The sequence below is a fragment of the Haliotis cracherodii genome, unplaced genomic scaffold (genome assembly GCF_022045235.1).
Source record: "Haliotis cracherodii isolate W230 unplaced genomic scaffold, xgHalCrac1.p SCAF_3, whole genome shotgun sequence".
NCBI classification, from domain to species: Eukaryota; Metazoa; Mollusca; class Gastropoda; order Lepetellida; family Haliotidae; genus Haliotis; species Haliotis cracherodii.
In genome coordinates, this window is record NW_027266286.1 from 56,167,042 (window position 1) to 56,189,814 (window position 22,773).

Sequence of the window (22,773 nt, forward strand, 5' to 3'; positions counted from 1 at the left end):
AATAACCAACAAGCTACACTAGGAATCACTGGCTATCTGTCCAGGGTAGACACCTTTGGGCATACATGACTAGTCGGCAGCTCATTTTGAACTAGTGGTTTATGTATATTAACTAGATTTTGTGAGAAAATTCGTATCCCTACAAGAAAACGGACTAGTGGCAGTGTCTAGCCCTGCTGTCCTGGGTGAATAATGTAAATCTCGAGTCCATGGCAATGGATTTAAGGCATTCAATCATGAGGAACAGATAATCTATAAATATGAAAATATGAGGTCATGCAAAGCATACTCATTTCTATTTTTTCAAATAAAAACGTTTAATTAAATCATCATTAAAAAAGGCTACATTAGGGGGTGGGGGTGGTCAGCAATACGATACAATGCTAAGACTAAACCCCCTCTAATAAATAACCAGTCCCTAAACACTTGATGACATCACACTCTGTCCCTATGTCTGTGATATTCACCACGTTTGGTCACCATGCCGTAGACCCCAGTCCCCCACATGGGTACAATGTATGAAGCCCATTTCTGGTGTCCCCTGCCCTGATATTGCTGGAATATTGCAATAGCAGCGTAAAACCCACTCACTACTCAGATCTGATTATGCACTGATGCAGTTAATTGTTGATTACCTTATCTCCCTTTGATACTTCATGTCTCTGTACATCATCTTATCTCTTTATATGTTTTCAGGGCAAAAGGGTTTTTATCATGTTTATCATAACTGGAATTTTGTAAAATGGCAATTCTAAAGAAAACTAAATCCGTCCACAAGTTTGCAAGTATTTGTTTCAATTACTATTTTAATTGTTTGTAATATTTTTCATGTGTTGTTATGATGGTATATGTGGTTGTGACTGTGAAAGCAGGCTTTCACTGGGAACTTTTCTGAACATTTTATACTCGAAATAAATATTGAAATTGTAACAAGGGTTGTGTTGATGCTTCTATTTGACTGTCTCCAGCATTACTTACCTCAGAAAGGCATTCTAAAAGCCCGCCGTGGGCTTCATCCCGGTGGTGCAAAACAGTCATCCAGAGCAGAAATGACGTCATGATAATAAATTTTGCATCTGACCAGCTGATGAAACACCCCTTTATCAGAGGAGGAGACATTAGATGTTGCTCTGCTTTGACTGTTGTTTAGTCCATGGTTACAAATTGGTCAACATGATCCATGACTCATCCATGGTTACAAATTGGTCAACATAACCACGACTCATCCATGGTTACAAATTGGTTGTAACAAACCAATCAGATTCCACCTCTCATATCACTTGCATTTGATTCAAACAAAATGGTGGCGCCAATCAAAATCTATTTTGTAATAAAACGTGCCTTACCCCGCGAAGTGCATCAAATCATTTGAGCACTTTCATTAAAAACATGGAACAGATTTGGAATATATCTGTCGGCGAACGAAATGTGCTCGTTGAAATCCATGTTGTTTACGAACCGGATTTTTATCTCCAACCTAGTTCGATAAGGTTGCTTGGCTGGTTGTTTTTTTGTTTAACGCCGCACTCAGCAATATTCCAGCTATATGACGTGGAAACTGGACTTTTATAGTCAGTTAACGCCCTTGCCTCGGGAAGATGTGAATAAATCGAATCCCACACGGGACGGTTGATTCCATGTCTGGTTAATCGTGGTTTTCTCCTTACCACGGCATGCAAGGATTATTGGATAATAGTGAGTGAGTGAGTATGGTTTTACGCCGCTTTTAGCAATATTCCAGCAATATCACGGCAGGGGACACCAGAAATGGGCTTCACACATTGTACCCATGTCGGGAATCGAACCCGAGTCTTCGGCGTGACGAGCGAACGCTTTAACCGATTGGTTACCCGACCGCCCCTATCGGCTAATAAACCATGGGATGGTCATATTACTCACAATAGGACCAACTCCAAAACTGACTTAAGTGTTTCACCGATAGTGGGAATTGAACTTCAGTTTAACTTATGTCTCGATTTCCCAACATCTCTTCCGAAGACGCACTGATATAACTGAAATAATCTTCAAAGCGGCGTTGAACCGAACACACACACATTCTCTGCCGACTCCAATGAACACCCAACACCATTTTTAGTGAAATATTTTACATGTTACAGTTGAACGATACTCAAAACAAATGTAACAGCCAACTTATGGCGATCGTCATAATACCAGTTCCCCGCCACTGTGCACATGTTCCGGCAATTCTGTTACCTGTACATGTTCTTCCTGTGTCACAGTAAAAAGGTTGCCAACTTGAGTGTAATTTCTAGTTAAAAACGATGTGAATGATATTTAATGTAGAACAACCAGATATATCACTATAATGAATGTTGTATGACACCAGAATAAGCTTTGTATGTTTTTTGTTTAACGCTGCACTCGGCAATATTCAAGCTATATGACAGCAGTTTGTAAATAATAATCAAGTCTGGACCAGACAATCCAGTAATTGACATCATGAGCATCGATCCACGCAATTGGGAGCGATGACATGCAACAACATGTGTAGCTTGTGATGTTCATGTTGGTTGGTTGGTTGGTTTGTTGTTTAACGCCGCACTCAGCACTCTTACGACAAGCATAGTCGCCATTTACAGCAAGCATGGGTTGCTTAAGACCTATTTTACCCCGGATCTTCACGGGTCTGCGGGGGCGACCCGGTAGTCTAGTGGTTAAAGCGTTCGCTCGTCACGCCGAAGACCCGGGTTCGATTCCCGTCATGGGTACAATGTGTGAAGCCCATTTCTGGTGTCCCCCGCCGTGATATTGCTGGAATATTGCTAAAAGCGGCGTAAAACCATACTCACTCACTCACGGGTCTGCCATAGTAAGCAATAATTCAGCTATGCCATGAGTAAGGAACATAATTCACCTGATTGGCAGCATAAACATATATTTCATGTGCACATTTTCCCAAAGGTGAAAAGGGAGGAAGGTCCTTTCTTTTTTTATTATTGAAAACAACTGATGAAGGAGGAAGGCTTTATATGTTTTGACAGCAAGAATACCAACAAACAACTGGGCGCATCATTTTATGGATAACAATAACGATAATAATGACATTTTTTATTGGCATTAAAAATGACTGACACACAGGATTGAAAGTGACGCGCCAATGCCCGATTAACAGTTTCCTTTTAAGCCTCATAAAACTTTGGCCAATGTTCAGCCCCGCTTTAAATTAGTCACTGATACGATTTATCTTCATATGTGTGACTACACAACAATCTTCTATCTTGTAAATTCAAGTGATTGATCGTCCTCATAGATCTGCAAATCTCCAACACGGCGTTACTGTGGGCAGGCGAACACCTCAACTCTCATGCCAGGATTCGTGGCAGAAGTTTGCGGGATGAAGCGGACATAGCGAGCCTGCAGAGGCACTGGGAGGACGGTCCTCGTCGGAACGTCGTACAGAGTACTGCCGTTGAATATCTGGAAGTAGAACCAACTGTATAAAACAGTGTTATAGTGTGTGTGTGTGTGTGTGTGTGTGTGTGTGTGTGTGTGTGTGTGTGACTTTTTCAAATTCAATACAGCTGCAAAGTCCATTTTGAGTGTTGAGAAACACATGTTACTTCGTGTTTGAGGCTTCGCTGCTTTAGCGGTATTGCAGTAATGCAGAGATACATTCAGAATATGCAGCAAAATTTGCAGTAATGTATTCGACACTTTCAGCAGTATTGCAGAAATTCATAACCAGTGTCAAATATTTTTTGACTTGTAGCGCATGTTCCCACCAGAGTGTTAAGGGCGGCATCCTTGACAGTTTGGAAGTTGTCGCCGTCCTCGCTGTAGGTCATGGTGTAGGCGGTGGTGTAGAAGGAGGAGCTGACAGCCCCCTGCATCGTCACGGCAAACCACCTCATCACAGAGCCAAGGTCAATCTGTGAAATATCAGAAATGTTATGTCCCTTTTGAGGATGAACCGAATATTTAGAGAAGAACCAAAGTGCTGCGCGGAATAAGTGGTTACATAACCCACTAAAACGGATGATGTAATCAACATATCGGATTATCGAGCAATCAATATATCGGTATGTTGACATACCAGTTTATCGAGCTATCAATACTGGTGTATCAACATGCAGGTTTATCGAGCTATCAATAAATCGGTATATCGACATATCAGTTTATCAGCAATCAATATAACGGTATGTTGACATACCGGTTTAACGAGCAATCAATATATAGGTGTATCAACATATCGGTTTATCGAGCAATCAATATATCGGTATGTTGACATACCGGTTTAACGAGCAATCAATCGGTATATCGACAAATCAGTTTATCAGCAATCAATATATCGGTATGTCGACATATCGGTTTATCGAGCTATCAATAAATCGGTATATCGACATATCAGTTTATCAGCAATCAATATAACGGTATGTTGACATACCGGTTTAACGAGCAATCAATATATAGGTGTATCAACATATCGGTTTATCGAGCAATCAATATATCGGTATGTTGACATACCGGTTTAACGAGCAATCAATCGGTATATCGACAAATCAGTTTATCAGCAATCAATATATCCGTATGTCGACATATCGGTTTATCGAGCAATCAATATATCGGTATATCGACACATTAGTTTATCAGCAATCAATATAACGGTACGTTGACATACCGGTTTAACGAGCAATCAATATATAGGTGTATCAACATATAGGTTTATCGAGCAATCAATATATCGGCATGTTGACATACCGGTTTAACGAGCAATCAATTGGTATATCAACATATCAGTTTATCAGCAATCAATATGTCGGTATGTCGACATACAGGTTGATCGGGCAATCAATATATCGGTATATCGACACATTAGTTTATCAGCAATCAATATAACGGTACGTTGACATACCGGTTTATCGAGCAATCATTATATCGGTATGTCGACATACAGGTTTATCGAGCAATTGATAAATCGGTATATCAACATATCAGTTTATCAGCAATCAATATATCGCTATGTTGACATACCGGTTTAACGAGCAATCAATATATAGGTGTATCAACATATCGGTTTATTGAGCAATCAATATATAGCTATGTTGACATACCGGTTTAACGAGCAATTAAGATATAGGTGTATCAACATATCGGTTTATCGAGCACTCAATATATCGGTATATCAACATATCAGTTTATTCAGCAATCAATATATCGGTATATCGACATATCAGTTTATCAGCAATCAATATAACGGTACGTTGACATTCCGGTTTATCGAGAAATCAATATATCGGTATGTCGACATACAGGTTTATCGAGCAATTGATAAATCGGTATATCAACATATCAGTTTATCAGCAATCAATATATTGCTATGTTGACATACCTGTTTAACGAGCAATCAATATATAGGTGTATCAACATATCGGTTTAACAGCAAGCAATATATAGGTGTATCAACATATCGGTTTATCGAGCAATCAATATATCGGTATATCAACATATCAGTTTATGAAGCGATCAATATATCGGTATATCGACATATCAGTTTATCAGCCATCAATATATCGGTATGTTGACATACCGGTTTAACGAGGAATCAATATATAGGTGTATCAACATATCGGTTTATCGAGCAATCAGTATATCGGTATATTGACATCGGTTTATTAAGCAATCAATATATCGGTATATCGACATATCCAATTATCAGCAATCAATATATCGGTAAGCTGACATACAGGTTCATCGAGCAAACAATATATCGGTATATTTGGATATCGGTTAACAACGTAGTACCTGCAGCCACGAGTTGAGTACTTGCTCCCCAACCCAGCCAGAGCCGTGGAGACGGCCGTTCCAAGCGGCATAGTCGGCGTGGGAGAAGTGGGCGGACATCTGGGCGTCGGGGATGTGCATGAGGCCACTGTCTACACCCACGGCGTTGTTTACACAGTCTGATGGATAAATAACAGTTCTGAGATTTAAAAATGGTAGTAGTGGTTGAAAAAGAAGAAGTAGTAGTAGTAGTAGTTGTAGTAGTAGTAGTAGTAGTTCCACACCTACCCAACTGACAATTCTTGCCCCCGTAGGCGTTGGGGCAGTTGCAGGAGTAGTCGGAGATGTCGTCAATGCAGGAACCTCCATTCTTACAAGGAATAGCACGACACTGGTTTTTCTCTGCAAGAGATAAGAAATCAATGTTGGTACCTACCACGAGAAAGATGATGCAGTGTTCAAAGATAATGTTTCAACTTACGACAGAGTAATTTAAATCAAGTGACAGCAGTGTGCCGAGACAGGCCGAGAGAAACCCTCCGCCCATTGGGCAACATCTACACACAAACAGAGTACTAGTATTTGTTGTGGAACCGTAATTAGAATCAATACAATTTTTTATACATATGTTTGGTTATTAGGCTTGTTTCTGAATCTGAATTAGTGTCGTGGATATGTATCAAGTGGAAGCTCTTTACCACGTTTGGCAAGGGTGTATCAAGTGGAAGCTTCTTACAGCGTTTGATAAAGGTGCACCAAGTGGAAGCTCTCCACAACGTTTGACAAGGGTGTGTCAAGTGGAAGCTCTCTACCACGTTTGACAAGGGTGTATCATGTGGAAGCTCTTTACCACGTTTGACAAGGGTGTATCAAGTAGAAGCTCCTTACAGCTTTGACAAGGGTGTATCAAGTGGAAGCTCCTTACCGCGCTTGACAAGGGTGTATCAATTGGAAGTTCATTACCACGTTTGACATGCGTGTATCAAGTAGAAGCTCCATACAGCTTTTACAAGGTTGTATCAAGTGGAAGTTCCTTACCGCGCTTGACATGCGTGTATCAAATGGAAGCTCCTTACAGCTTTGACAAGGGTGTATCAAGTGGAAGCTTCTTACAGCGTTTGACAAGACTTTAATGTGTATCAAGCGGACGCACCTTTGCACGTTTGACAATAGCGGAAGCTCCTTACCGCGTGTGAGGATGGTGAACGTCTGATCGGCGTGCTTCCCGTGATTATCTGTCGCCCGAATGCCGAATTCATACACAGCATCTATATCAGGTATGACTCCAGAGATGTCACCGGTGTCCTTGTTCAACACTACCCCTGGAGGAAATGCCCCGGATATTTTGTCATACTGGATAGTATTTCCTTCTGGATCCTTAAGATAAAAGTTTGATTATTAGACCTCCAAAATCTACACTGATCTATCTATATTTCAACACTTCCTACTTTGCTTTAGTACAAATCAGCGGCAACATACTATTGACTTGAAGTTTGTTCGTAAAAAGTGAGTGAGTGAGTGAGTTGGGTTTTACGCCGCTTTTAACAGTATTCCAGTTATATCACGGCGTGTCAGCTTAATGTGGGAGGAAAGCCCGAAGTGATGCAGGTCTCACACGTTTACCACTTCGGTGAAACCCATGAGCACGAGTATGGTGCTGACAAACCCTGAAACATAATCGGGGCGAAACGGGATTCGAACCCACAATCATAGGTTTCTGGCGTGCCCAAAGGACGCAACTCTGCACAGCGAATCGCGGCGCCTTAGACGACTGGGCCACCCGTGCCCCCTTGTTTGTAAAAAGAAATTTCCCTTATCAATGACGTCGTATGGACAACTTTTCTTTCAATTATCAAATGTGTACATACACATATAAACAGGAAAAGCTGAGGTGGAATTGGGTTTAACGTCGCGTTCAAAATTATTGCACTTATATAGCGACGTGCATGCACGTGTGAGTGTGTTGCTGTTTGTACTAGTCCGGACTGATGCCGATTTATAGCGCTAGCCAACTGAGATACCATGCCGCAGTTTAACATGAATACCCCACTCAGACACAGCATACTGACTCCGAGCCGACCAGTCCTTGTTTTAGCTCCTTGATGCCGAGCGCCAGGCAATGTTACAACAAGTACCATCTTATAACGTCTTTAAGTATGACGCGGCCGGGGATCGAACCCCGGACCTTCCGCTCTCCGGGCGAACGCTCTACCACACGACCACGGAGGCCGTTTAAACAGCAATTTGGTTTGATTGAGCCTTCATACTGTGCAATGTTATACGTTACTATATCATCTGCTTTCCTTTGTGTTATTTATTGTTTATAAATGTTGATAAGTATACGTGTACATTTCTTGAAAAAGGCGAGCTTCCTGTGACACATTCTTTTGCACAGCTATTGTCATGTGAATAACAAATGTTTAAACTGAAAGTGGTTTAATATTCTCCAGCGGTGACTTCAACAACCTGTGCGGTGACTTTGACGGAGATGGTAGTTCCCCCCAGGAAGGTCCCGAGTGACCCGTGTTCCGACATGTCGCTCCAGATTGGCGGGAGGCTGTTCAGCATCTGGAGTGAGTGAGTGAGTGAGTGAGTGAGTGAGTGAGTGAGTGTGGTTTAACGCTGCTTTTTGAGGAGGAAAGCCCGAAGTGACGCAGGCCGTAGACGTTTACCGCTTATATGAAACCTACAAGCATGGGCATGGTTTGTTTGTTTGTTGTTGTTGTTGTTTTTGTTTAACGCCACACTCAGCAATATTCCAGCTATATGACGGTGGTCTGTAAATAATCAAGTCTGGACCAGACAATCCACTGATTGACATCATGAGCATCGATCCACGCAATTGGGATCGATGACATGCATCAACCAAGTCAGCGAGCCTGACCACCCGATCCCGTTACTCGCCTCTTACGACAAGTATAGTCGCCATTTACAGCAAGCATGGGTTGCTGAAGACCTATTCTACCCTGGATCGTCACGGGTCACGGGCATGGTACGGACAAACCAAGAAACATATTCAGGTCGAATTCAGGATTCGAACCCACGATCATAGGTTTCTGGCACATTGAACGCAGGCGAAATCTATATAGTCTCCCAGGTGCAATCATCTATACCAGGGTATGCGCATGCGCACAAGCAATAAGTAACACCACAGCTAGGCGTTGGTTGTCATCTGTGCGCACCTCCCCATTTCTGCTATGGCAACCCGGTTATCCAGACGATTTCACTGGGTCAATGGATTACGGGATTAATGTTCGCTGTCCATATCTATGGATTTTATGGCATCCCCCTGACGTCCTTCTGGCATTCTTTGAATTGTACTGGAAGAGTTTGTGACTATATTTTGAATATTATATATGATAAGCTGACCATCTATGTAGCAGCTCAGCTGGCGTTAGCTTTTGCTTACTTATAGGGCAATTCAAAGTACACAAATATTGACGTTCGTGATGACGTGCGACCTACTTCAATAATGGCCATCATGTCGGTGCCGTCGATGTAGATGCTGCCACGTGTGGACGACTTGAGGAAGATGCTGCCGCTGTCGGGCCCAGCCTATGTGTGAAAAAACTCAAGACTGAGAAAACAATTAAACACTTGCACAAACTGCGAAGCCTATTCAACACGTGTAGTATATATATATATATACATAAAACATCTTGAAAACAAGGCTGTTTACTGTATATTCTTTATCTCCAAAGTGTGAAACACATAAAACATATCTGAAAATTACCCAGAAATGTCTAGGTTGCTGACGGTTTTTGGAAGTTATCCTGATGCAAATATTCTTCATATATGGTCTCTAGTAGTGAGCAGTTGTGGTTTTTCGCCGCTTTTAGCAACATTCCAGCAATATCACGGCGGAAACACCAGAAATGGGCTCATGTGGGAAATCGAACCCGGGTCCTCGGCGTGACGTGCGAACACTATAACTACTAGGCTACCCCACCGTCCCTTGTATCAAATGATTAATGTCAGTCTGGGCTTATCAGACAACTGCAGTAATTTTCTGCCTCGTGTTATTCCCCCATATTCATAGTTTGGCTATCGCTGATAGCTCTTGAAGGACAGCCTCAGGTAACGTCCTGTTTGAACTTATTTGTGATAATGCAATACTGTTTTGGTGATAAGTACATAATAAAAATAGGGTAAAAATATAACCACTTACTCTGATGGTGACATTTCCTCCAATTTCTGCGGACAGAACGACACTGGGGTACTGGACCTCAAAGAAACTGAAAGAAATCCGCAGTTTCACAGTGAGATCGGCTAAGATTACATCTTTCTGCAGGGTGCCGTAGTACAAAGCATTCTTAGCGCTAAGATGATCGTAACTCCCATACCTTAAAATAGACTTACGACAGTCGTAGCGCTGAGGTTGTTTTGTACAACAGTACACAGTTCTCTATGGCCGAATATCGAAGTTAGAAATGTCAGAAGGTCGTCTATAACGCAGTGAACACCAAAGTGGCATCTTCCTGAGACAAGGGAGATAACTGATTATAAAAGTCCAGTTTCCACCCTTGCCGAACCAGGCTGCAATTATGGAGTTACATTTTGGCTGGACTATAACGAGTCTATGCATAGTCCAATCAAAATTGCTTAACGGAATCGACATCCGGTTCGTAAACTGCCGTGCTGATTTTGGTCGACTGCAGGATTTGCAAAGGATGTGTTCCGCCAGATATTTTCCAAATCTTTTCGTGTTTTTAATCAAGGGACTCACGTGATTTGATGCACTTCGCGAAGTAAGACCCGTATTATCACAATATAGATTTTGAGTATCAATCAGATCGTCGTAACTGGGCGCCCCATTTTGTTTGAAACAAACGTAAGCCATATGGGAGGTGCAATCTGATTGGTCCACTGGTGGTGCTACGATCGAGCCCAGAAATTTCATATTAGTGTGTCAAGGGTGGAAACTGGACTTTTACAGTCAGTTAACTCCCTTGCCTCGGGAAGATATAAAGGGGAAACCTTTTGTATACTTGCAAGGCGGCTTTTGGATTCAGCGGATATATTTAAAAAAAAATCCATTAAGGATAGCTATGTATGGTGTTGGTGGATTCAGTTGTAGTTAATAATAAATACCGCGATATATGCAATTGTCCATTTTAGTCAGACCGTCTATATAAAAGGTTTCTCTGTATAACCATCCCTTTTCGAGATAACGCGAGCCCTACATAAAGAAACTTGATGAAGAAGACTACTATACATTCTATTTCTATTTGTATAAAAACTATATTCTAGGGTAGGTTTATGTGACTGTTGTTTTACGCCTGACTCAATATTCCATCTGTATGACGGCTGTCGGTAAATAATCGAGTCTGGACCAGACAAACGAGTCTATCATGATTGTCACCATGAGCAGCGCCCAATGCCGGCAAGGCACAACGGCACGCAACGTCAACCTCATCGAGCCTGACCATCCGAGCTATTCAGTCGCCGACCCGTGAAGATTCCGGTGTAGAATAGGTCTATGCTTGTTGTAAAAGGCGACTAACGGGATCGGGTGGTCAGGCTCGCTGACTTGGTTGATGCATGTCATCGATCCCAATGGCGTGGATCAATGCTCATGATATTAATCACTGGATTGTCTGGTCCAGACTCGATTATTTTGCAGACCGCCGTCATATAGCTGGATTATTGCTGAGTTCGGCGTTAAACAACAAACAAACAAACAAACATTCAGTCGCCTCTAACGACAAGCATCCTACCTGGGGTTCGAATGAGAGCACACGTAAGATTATAAACCAGTTCTTGAAAGGGATTATGGATCACGGCGGACATTACATATACTACTAATTTGGAAAGCCGGGTCCGCTACGCTCCAATATTTCAACCGCCAGGCACCCCATCGCACCTGCCTGTTCGAGGCGAGTGGGGTGTGTGAGGTTTAAATCTGTGAGACATTTGGGGTTATGAAGTCATGGCAGGGAACCCCATCTGGGAAATCGAACCCATGTTTTCGGCGTGCCTAGAACCACAAACTCCACAACACACAAGAGTCATCAAAAAGATAATATATGTCCCCCCCGGCAGCTGTCTGTAAAGTAACCACAAGTAAATGTGCAATTCTGTATGTAATGAGTCAAGAGTTGGATGTTCTTGAAGAAGCATACATTGTTTATCCACAAAAGATCCACCATGGTCGCATCAATATGAAATGGAAAGTAAAACAAGTGTGTTTCTGTGGGTTTTTTTATGCAAACTAATGACAAATTACAAGAAACAATATATATACAAGCGTATAGTCAATGAAGTCAGCTATATCCCTTGCTCATTTTTAACTCGTTATGGTCCCAAACCAGGTAACTGACCCAACATTTCTCTTAGCCCATGTCAAAATAGCTGTAATGGAAGTTCTAAAAGAAACATTTCTAAAACTCCTTAATATCAAATGGCTTTATATATAGACATGCAATGTTTGGCAAGGAAATATTTAACAGTTTATTTGTTATACTCCATAAGTGAACCCACCCTATATTAAAACTTAAATCCAACTTGTTGCCATGGAAACGTAAAAAAATAAAAGAATGATAAAATTCCTAAATAGCAAAAGGTACAGAGTTCAGTATGTGCCTGGTAGACATGCAAAGTTTTGTAAGAAAGTTTTAACGGTTTTTGAGTTACGCTCTGGAATTGAACACCACCCTTATAGAACCTAAGTCCAACTTGTTGCAATGGAAACGTAAAAAATAAATTTCTAAAATTCCTAAATAGCAAAAGGCACAACTTCAGTATGTGACTGATAGTTTTGCCAAGTTTCGATAAAAAACACTGAATTGTTTTCGAGTTCTGACCCGGAAAAGGAAATGATTACCGACAGACGGACGGACGGACGGACAGACTGGCTGATCGCTATATCCCCCCACGTTATATGCCGGGGGGATAATATACAATCGCAGCGGAGAGTCTGTTGCAGACACATGATCGACTGTCATGATAGTTATTGTTAAAACGGTAAAATCCGTCAAACGTTACGGTATAGAATGAGTATAAATCAAATATTGGAATTATACAGAAGCCTTTTAGGGCCATTTGGTTTTTTTTCTTAGCCTCTTGAAATTTCAACTTAGTATCTTGAAATTTCAAATTATTATCTTGAAATTTCGGCTTATGTATATCTTCAAATTTCAACATAGCACCTTCAAATTTCAATGTATGTATCTTGAAATTTCAACTTATTATCTTGAAATTTCAAGATCATTATCTTGAAACTTAATCATAATCTTGAAATTTAATAATAATCTTGAAACTTAAGATATATATCTTGGAATTTCAACATAACATCTTGAAATTTCAAGTTAGTATCAAGAATTTTCAAGAAAAAAACAAATGGCGTAAAAGGCTTCCGTAGAATTAACATTTTTATGCGCATGTATTTTTGTCTTACATTAATAGTTATTATTCATTTATATTGTCAGTTGTTGATTTGTTTTAGCAGGAAATAATAACATAATGACTCACGCAGTACCAGCGATACGAAGCACTTGGCAGAGCACAGCCACAAACAACATTAAAGACGCCATGATTGTAACACGAGCGCAATATTTTCAAGTTCCAAGTTTTGAGAAACGGAACGGATGTGATGATAAATCCGGGCACTTGTGTCGCGGCACATTTTTTCTGATCAATGTTGGGAAGGTTTAATGACATTTCACGCACGTCTCAGAAACACAACAATTCTCATCTGAAAAAACTACACTGCAGACGGCTCGTGATAAACTACGACCCCAAAAAGTAGTTCCGGCAGACTTATCTGCCAGACATTCGTATCATGGGCTAACAAATCGGTTTCGTGTTAAGTTCAAAATGATAATTGTTTATGCGTGTCCACCTTGCTAAGCTACGAAAGAGTGATGGATATCTGGCAAAGATGGGGAGGACATGAGACTTACGTTTAAAGTACCTAGAAGAAGAATTATCTCAAGAATATTACTGTCATTTCAATTTGTACACGGGGCATTTTAAAATGGCGGCGATATGGTATTCGACATGTTTTCTGGCTGCAGTTATTCTTTCTGTCAATGGAGCGAGCCAGTAAGTTATAATATTCATTTAATATATTTGGTATTTGTAATATACAAATTATGCATCTCCAGCACGGACCTAAATAACTAATTATTGTGGTCCGTGCCTCCAGTAACCTCGTGCTCACTAACGCGTCGCTGTTCACTGTGTAGGGTTACGTCCCTTAGCTATCAGGATCAACTGATTGAAGGTTCGAATCCTATAGCCTCAATTATGATACGTGGTTGGTCAGTGCCTTATACAAGCTTTACCAACGTGGCATTTAAGACATCAAGCTTTCTCAACATTACATTTTAAGCGACGTAAGCCAAACTCCATGACTTACTGATTTGAAAATATACCAGACCAATCGTCCCTGTGTAGACAAGCCTGTTGTTGTATTTTTTTCGAAATCTGTTTCGTCAAATAAGAACAGTTATATGATAACGTATTGGTTTGCACGAGCTGTGAATGTTGATTTGTTGACGAAGAATAACGGGTTTTTTCGTAGAAATAAAATTCATTTAAACATTGTAGGTTTTCGCCTATCGTAGATCGCCATCCGAGTATGGAATTCGTCTCAGGATACAACGGAAGCGTGACGTTTGAGGTATGGATAGCAAATTGTAATTTTGTTTCACAATTCAAAAACACGTCCATTATTGACTTGGTTCTGTCTTAGAAAGATTATATTATCCTTTGATATTTGATCGTCGGGGTAGGCTAGTGGTTGAAGCGTTCGCTAAGCACGCCGAAGGCCCGTGTTCGATACTCCATTTGGGTACAATGCTTGAAGAGCATTTCAGATGTGCCCCGACGTTTATATATTTATGACTGTTCACACACAATCAACCAATTAAGTCACCGAGCCTGGCCACCCAGTCCGTTATGTCTCCTCGTAACACAAGCAAGGTTGGATTGGGATCAATTCTAACCCTGGATCCCCACGGTGATAAAGTAAGGTCAAGTAAATAGATGTAGTTTGGAAGCAAAGGTAACGAGCTAACAATTTTGGAGTGGCACTTTGGGTTAGAGACAGAAGTACAAAAATAAATTCAAATATAACCTCCAAAAAAACCTTGTACTATCATGACGTATTCTATTTTGTATCAGGCCCTGGCGCCCGGCAACGTGACGATAAACACTTCTGCCGACCACTCCCTCTACTACAAGGACGTCGACATCATCAATATCATCAGGGTGAGTGAGTGAGTGAGTGAGTACGGTTTTACGCCTCTGTTTGCAATATTCCAGCAATATCACGTCGGGGAACACCAGAAATGGGCTTCACACACTGTACCCATGTTGGGAATCGAAACCGTTTCTTCGGCGTGGCGAACGAACGCTTTAACCACTAGGCTGCTCCACCGCCTCTGGGGTGGGTAGAAGACACGAGGTCTAACGATCTGAAAGTCATATGAGTGAATGAGCGAGTTTGGGCTTTAACGTCACTTTTAACATAATTCAGTTATAGGAGGGCGGGACACCTCGTTTGGAGGGCTCCCGCGAGCTGACAAACCAAGACACATGATTGGGGCGAATCTGGGAACCGAACTGCACAGCGACTTGCGGAAGACTGGGCCAACCGTATTCCTTCGAAATAAAGAATTATCGTTAAAGTAACATAATCAACCTATCCATAACGGTGAGTGAGTATTCCAGTTAAATCACCGCGTGTCAGCTAAATGTGGAAGGAAAGTCCGAAGTGATGCAGGTCTCAGACCTTTACCGTTTTGATGAAACCCACGAGCACGGGTATGCTGCTGAAAAAAACAAGAAATATCATCGGGGCAAACTGGGATTCGAACAATCATAGGTTCCTGGCGTGCCCAAGGGAGGTAACTCTGCACAGCGACTTGCAGTGCCTCAGACATGCCCTCCATATCTGTATGGATGTATGAAAGCTCTTTACGTTATTCATTAAACAAATCAACCTTCGGTCTTATTTCAATTTTATTTTTTCTCATACAGCTGGTAAACGCCACTCCACCTATTTGGGACGATTATGGGACATATGGCTACGTTGGGTCCTTCTTGGGACTTCAGAAAATATCTGTCTTCATCCACGCTAAGGTAGGGTCACTTTTACGTGTACTGTTTAGTTTTGCCATTATGATCCACAACCTCAACACAATAAAGTGAGTATGGTCAGCGAAAAGTGACGTTTCCGTTTTCAGGTAATCTTCCCACTTTAAATCCGGCCGAATACCTTCCGGAAACTTTACCTCAAAATTGTCAAAATTGTTGGGGTGCCTTTTGTTCATTTAAGTATGAAACACATAAAACATATCTGAAGATTACCCAGAAATTTTAAGGTTGCTGACGGTTTTCGGAAGGTATCCTGATGCAAATTGTCTTCATATATGGTTTCTAGTAGTGAGCAGGTGTGGTTTTTCGCCGCTTTCAGCATTATTCCAGCAATATACTCATGTCGGACATTGCTTCAAAACAGCCTTTTTTGACCTGTGAAAGTGGGTGCCGAACAATTTCTCTTTACTTTAGTTTAGGGAATTAGAAATAGACCGCATTGAAAAACTGCAGATCCAAAGAAAGTATACACTTGAAAATTGGATTTGACCCAAAAGATTCAAACGTTATCAAAACGTTTCTTGGCTGAAAACAGTTGCCGGAACACTGCAAGCTTAAGGTCCAAACACAACAGTATCAAGTACATCACCATTAATAACCGTTTCTTGCTTGTTTCATTTTAACCACTATTAAACGTGGGTGTATACTTCCTTTTCCCTGGCGGTTTTGAACACGGCCCTGTTCTTTCATTGGCTCTTTACCCTGCAATATAGAGTGAGTGAGTATGGTTTTACGCCGCTTTTAACAATATTCGAGAAATGTCACGGCGGGAGACACCAGTAATGGGCTTTACACATTGTACCCATGTCGGGAATCGAACCCGGGTCTTCGGCGAGGCGAGCGAACGCTTTAACCACTAGGCTACCCGACCGCCCCCTGCAATATAGAGGAAGATATGGTAGTGTAAGACAGCAATACTATTTGTGTGATCGAATTTTGTAAGATTATGGAATTCGTGGATCTATTAACTCTATTCATGAAACTGTGGTATTTAACTGGATCTCTACAATAACATCTGTGGCCCTTTGCAGGACTCTGAGGGCCGTAGCATGACGTACACCGTGGTAGCAGGGGACCTCCCCGTGGGGATAAGTCTGGACCCCCTCACTGGTGAACTGAAGGGGGTGGCCCCCGACCTTGACGCCACCTACGTTGTTACCGTCCGTGCGACTAACGCCCTGGGCGCCTTCGCAGACGCAATCTTCAAATTTTCTGTCAAGAGTAATGTCCCTTTGGTTCATGTTTCCCGATTTCAAGATTGCCAAAATGTTACGTACTCGTTCACAAATATATGTTACTGCTTGCTATCCTATTTAGAGGGAGGGTACATGTGTTTTATGCCTGTTCTAAATTTACATTATAATCGAATTGACATACTTCTTACTTCCACGATGTGACTTTACATATTAACTCACTCACTCACTCATGTCAGTATTATAAATGTTCTCGTCACGATATGGCTGAAATATTGCCGATGTGACGTAAAGCTTTAACTCACTCACTCACTCTTACTTCCAGATGGGGGCACGGGTGGCCCAGTCGTCTAAGGCGCCGCAATTCGCTGTGCAGAGTTGCGTCCCTTGGGCACGCCAGAAACCTATGATTGTGGGTTCGAATCCCGGTTCACCTCGATTATGTTTCTAGGTTTGTCAGCACCATACCTGTGTTCGTGGGTTTCACCGAAGTGGTAAGCGTCTGAGACCTGCATCACTTCGGGCTTTCCTCCCACATTAAGCTGACACGCCGTGATATAACTGGAATAATGTTAAAAGCGGCGTTAAACCAAACTCACTCACTCACTTACTTCCAGATTCCCATGTCTGCATGAACAGCCCGTGTCAAAATGAGGGCACCTGCGAAGAAAATCACGGAATATTCCGATGTGACTGCCTTCATCCGTATGGCGGGACTTTGTGCGAGATGAGTATGTTTCACTTCACTGGGAGGAGGGTTTTGTGTTTGTCTCTTTGTTTGTTGTTTAAAGCCGCACTCAGCAATATTCCAGCTATTCCTGCTTGGAGACATGCATCAACCAAGTCAGCGATCCTGACCACCCGATCCCGTTAGTCATCGTCGCCTTTTACGCCAAGCATGGGTTGCTGAGGACCTATTCTAACCCGGGTTTTTATGAATAGACGTGTTATTATCCCCAGAAAGCCCAGCTTTTATTTTGATGACAGTGATGTCATTACCACCTTCAAATGTTTAATGGGGGCACGGGTGGCCCAGTCGTCTGAGGCGCCGCGATTCGCGTCCCTTGGGCACGCCAGAAACCTATGACTGTGGGTTCGAATCCCGGTTCGCCCCGCTTATGTTTCAAGGTTTGTCAGCACCATACCCGTGCTCGTAGGTTTCATCGAAGTGGTAAACGTCTGAGACTTGCATCACTTTGGGCTTCCCTCCCACATCAAGCTAACACGCCGCGATATAACTGGAATAACTGTTAAAAGCTCAAATGTTTATTGGGCTATGTCGTGGAAACCTTGTGTTGGACCTTTAATATTTAAGTCTTTGTTGTCTTCTTTAGACTGCACAGGTAACGCTCTGGGAGTATCTCAAAGTGTGAAGGCTGTCCATGATGCCCAGATGTCGGCGTACCTCACCTCCTCCACGTATAACGCTTCCGACGGGAGGATCGGGGGGAAGGGGTGGCGCGGAACTGGGGAGCACTCCTGGCTCCAGATCGATCTAGGTGAGCTAAACGCTGCAGTATATGTCACACACACAAATATTATACATATTAATTGGTTAATATAATTGTGAAGAATACTCATATAAAAAATCATATAAAATAATATTACACTGGTTCGATGCACAAACGTACATACTGTTATGTTGTGTGAACCGATGCTGAGGAACGCATCACATATGACGTCATAGATCACTGACTCGAGATGCACCATTCGTTCCGTGCAGGATTAGCGTAAACAGTTTGGAAATCACTTGCCGCATGTCGTGATAAGAATAAAGACACTCCGTGGTAACACTTGACTGATTGTTGGTTTTGTCATTAAGGGGTGCCGCGATATAACTGGAATACTGTTAAAAGCGGCGTTAAACCCAACTCACTCACTCACTCATTAAGGGGTACACATTGGAAACATGTCTTCTTAACGTACATACTTCGCTATATGTTTCTATGGTTTACGTTTCTTTTGGCGTTGAGTATATGTACCAGTGTAACGGAAGATGTTTCAATTACAATATTTACAGAATACATGCTGTATTGACAAGCGACTTGAAGTTTAATTTTCTAGTTTAGTTCAAACAATATTTCGTACACCGAACAAAAAAATAAACCATTTTAACATTGATATCAAACTTATATATATAATGATAGTGTATATGACATAATAAATATTAGCCACTTCTAAGTCAGGAAATGTCATATAAAATTATTACAATCTTGGGAGCAGTGTTCACTCAGTACACCCTTCTGCGTTGCCAGGCAACCAGACATTGATCCACGGCGTGCAGATGCAAGGCCAGGACAGCGATTACTACACTTCCAGGTTCCTAGTCCAGTATAGCCTGGACGGCCGACATTTCCACAACTATACCAACCCATTCAGTGGTGTCGTTGAGGTCAGTGTCTTCAGTTGAAATATGCTTGGTATTGAAACACAAAACAAAAAGAGTAATTGTTTTTAATATAAAGTGGGGTAGCCTAGTGGTTAAAGCGTTCGCTCGTCACGACGAAGACCGGGGTTCGATTACCCACATGGGTACAATGCGTGAAGCCCATTTCCGGTGTCCCTCGCCGTGGTATTGCTGGAATATTGCTAAAGGCGGCGTAAAAGAATACTCTCTCACTCACTCACTCACTCACTCACTCACTCACTCAGCTTTTGATATATCGTAAAAGGGTTACGTCCCTTCCTACGTCAATTAGGCCGACTTTGAAGGGCTTTAATTTCTAGAATAAGTAAAAGACTCCACGGAAAACATGTTGTGTTTATATATTTCATACCACAGTTGTGTAATTTTGGGTCGGTGAATCCGGACACAATGTAAATAGACACGCCTAATATATTTCCAAAAGGGGCGGTCGGGTAGCCTAGTGGTTAAAACGTTGGCTCGTCACGCCGAAGACCCGGGTTCGATTCCCGACATGGGTACAATGTGTAAAGCCCATTTCTGGTGTCCCCCGCCGTGATATTGCTGGAATATTGCTAAAAGCGGCGTAAAACCATACTCACTCACTCACTCACTCACTCACTCACTCCAAAAGCATACAGGACAATAAAATATCTGCCAAGTCGTATTTCAGTTGTCCGAGATTCCACGGCATTGTCCCCAGTGGTGTCTTGAAATTTCTGTTCAGTAGGGTGATCTCGAACCCTTCAAAGACCCCCCTGAGATGATCTGGGTTTCAATTGGTCTTCAGCAACCCATGCATCTCGTAAGAGGCGACTAACGGGATCGGGTGGCCATCGTATCCAAATTGCTTGGATCGTTAAACAACAAACAAACAAAACAAACTTTGAAACACACAAGTTTGGTGCAACTGTCAATATAAAGGGCCAGGAAAGGGGCGGAGAACCAGAGAAAAATAGTGGTTGATAGCAAGAGCGACAATCAACACCGTAGGGAATAATGTTTGTTTATTTGTTTGTTTGGTGTTTAACTACATGGATGTTCTAATTCTTTCAAGGAACTTGCGGGCACTACCTCGGCTACAGTGATCACCAGCTACCTCGGCAGGACGACTCCGCTGGTGACCCGCTTCGTGAGACTGCTTCCCACTGACTGGAAAAAGTCGCTCCTGCCAGCCATGAGGGTGGAACTGCTGGGCTGTCACCTGTACTAGATCTACATCCAAATAATACCGATCCAAGACGTTCTTGTTGCTTCTTTCTTTCACGGGTAGCCCAGTCATTACGCCGAAATTGGCTGTCTCTGCGTTGCGTTTCTTAGGCGTGCCAGAATCCAATGTTCATTGGTTTGAATCCAGGAATGGCCTTATTATGGTAAGGGTTAATATATGGTGGGATTCGAATCCATTAACATAGGATTATGACACGCGAAAGAGTCGCAACGCAGAGACAGCCATTAAGGGCGGATCCAGCATTTATAAAATGGAGGGGTCCAAATCCTCTCTCTCAGACAATTTAACTGCCAACAACATACTACATTTGGTTTCAAAGGGGGGGGGGGTCCAGACCCCCTGAACTCCTCAGCACTGATTTTCAGCACTATACGCGGTAAACGTCTTGACGTTAAGCTGACATACCCTGATATACAGATGTTCTGTACAAAGCTGGTATTAAACTCAGCTACCCTCCTATTACTAGTGAGTTGTGATGCTATTGAATCCAAAGAACCTCTGGTCGATATGAGCGAGTGTTTTTAGACGAATAAGACCCGTTGGGATTCCGGGCTGACACAGTCGTGTCATCGCGAGGGCTGTGCGTACATCAACCACTTTTTATTTTGACTCCTTTGGAATTGTCCTCACTTTTCACGCAGAGGGTCATCTCATCGGAGTAAAAAATCCATTCAAGCGAGGAGAATTGGTAACTGGTCGATTTTCTAATTATTCGACATATGTTTGATCCCTTGTTATACCCCGGGGTTGATTTATGCATCATAATAAATAGTCATGGAGAATTGAACACACAGAGAATTTGATATAATCATAAGAAATAAGAGTCCGTTGTACGAATCCCTTTGATGACAATAAATCAAATCTTGATACAGTCAAGTCTCCTTAATCTGACACTCGTTAATCCGACAATCGGCTTTATCCGACATTACTGATGGGAACCGATTAAATCAGTGCTATTTAAATCCGTTAATCGGACAGTCTCGCACTCCGACTCCGACACACCTAATTTGCAACGAATTGCCGAAATCATTCATTTATCAGTCTCGTTAATCCGACACAGTGATCTGCGTACTCCGTGGTCACCTGCCCGTGGGTACACAGCCCGTGTTTTGATGCGAGACGAGTTGGCTGGTAGCTGCATATTACAACGGCTGCAGATATAAACGGTGTCTAGCCGGGAGAGCCACATTTCAGAAATGGCTATTGCCGGTAGAGCCACATTTTCAGCTGAGTGCATTTCACCTATTCTAGCGGGTAAGTAATTAATCCGATTACCGATACCTTTATATGAGTGTCCCACATTTTAATTATACTCCTAATTTAATACTCCCAGACTGAGGGAGGCGACCAGTTCCTACACCGTGTTAGTGACGACATCTTCATCTTCACTACAGACAAGAACATTGAACATTTGTGTTCTGCAGGCATTGTATTTTGTGATGGTACATTTTATGCCTGTCCCAAGTTGTTAGATCATATTTATTGTTTACTTGCTGAGGTGTTTGGCCATATGTTTCCATTAGTTTACTGTTTGTTGTCCAATCGAACAAAAGTGTGTTATGTCAACATGTTTCAGTACCTATGCGATTTTGCTAGTAGGGGAGGTCTAAAGTTTGAACCACTTACAATTCAGTTGGACTTCGAACGTGCAGCTCACAATGCCGTGACTGATGTATTTCCTGGGACATTAGTTAGAGGGTGTTTCTTTCACTTCACCCAATGTATCTGGAGGAGGGTGCAGAAAGAAGGTCTGGTGATGGACTATAAGGAAGATGAGGAGGTGAAGAAGCTGGTAAGAAGAGCTGCTGCCCTCCCTTTAGTACCTCGTGACAAAGTGGATGATGTGTGGCTTGATGCCATTGCTGACTCTCCTGCTGGCCCTAAAGTGACTGCCTTCATGGACTATGTGACAACCAGTTGGGTTCAAGGAGGGGCCTTCATGCCAGAGATTTGGAACCATTTCGAAAACCAAGGCGACCGTACCAACAATCACCTGGAAGGGTGGCAGAACAAGATAAAGAAACTTGCCAAGAAGTGCCACCCGAACATCTACGAGGTAGTGAAGCTATTTCAGCGAGAGCAGTCACTCAAAGAGGTTGCAG

General features: G+C 42.2%; 2 protein-coding genes across 2 annotated transcripts; one reads left to right on the plus strand and one right to left on the minus strand.

The window, feature by feature from the left end:
- Positions 1 to 3,294: 3,294 nt before the first annotated feature.
- LOC139475550 (EGF-like repeat and discoidin I-like domain-containing protein 3) lies at positions 3,295 to 13,274 on the minus strand. The gene is made up of 8 exons (XM_071258741.1): positions 13,213 to 13,274; positions 9,911 to 9,977; positions 9,208 to 9,297; positions 6,930 to 7,119; positions 6,031 to 6,144; positions 5,764 to 5,921; positions 3,744 to 3,890; positions 3,295 to 3,438 (listed from the first exon to the last, which is right to left on the minus strand). The coding sequence occupies exons 1-8, from the start codon at positions 13,272 to 13,274 to the stop codon at positions 3,295 to 3,297; spliced, it is 972 nt and encodes a 323-aa protein (XP_071114842.1).
- Positions 13,275 to 13,717: 443 nt separating this feature from the next.
- Positions 13,718 to 20,653, plus strand: LOC139473576 (uncharacterized). Its single transcript, XM_071256232.1, has 9 exons — positions 13,718 to 13,785; positions 14,293 to 14,365; positions 14,869 to 14,955; positions 15,727 to 15,828; positions 16,875 to 17,064; positions 17,654 to 17,767; positions 18,371 to 18,535; positions 19,292 to 19,428; positions 20,498 to 20,653. Exons 1-9 carry the CDS (start codon positions 13,718 to 13,720, stop codon positions 20,651 to 20,653), a joined length of 1,092 nt encoding a protein of 363 aa, XP_071112333.1.
- The last annotated feature ends 2,120 nt before the right edge of the window (positions 20,654 to 22,773 follow it).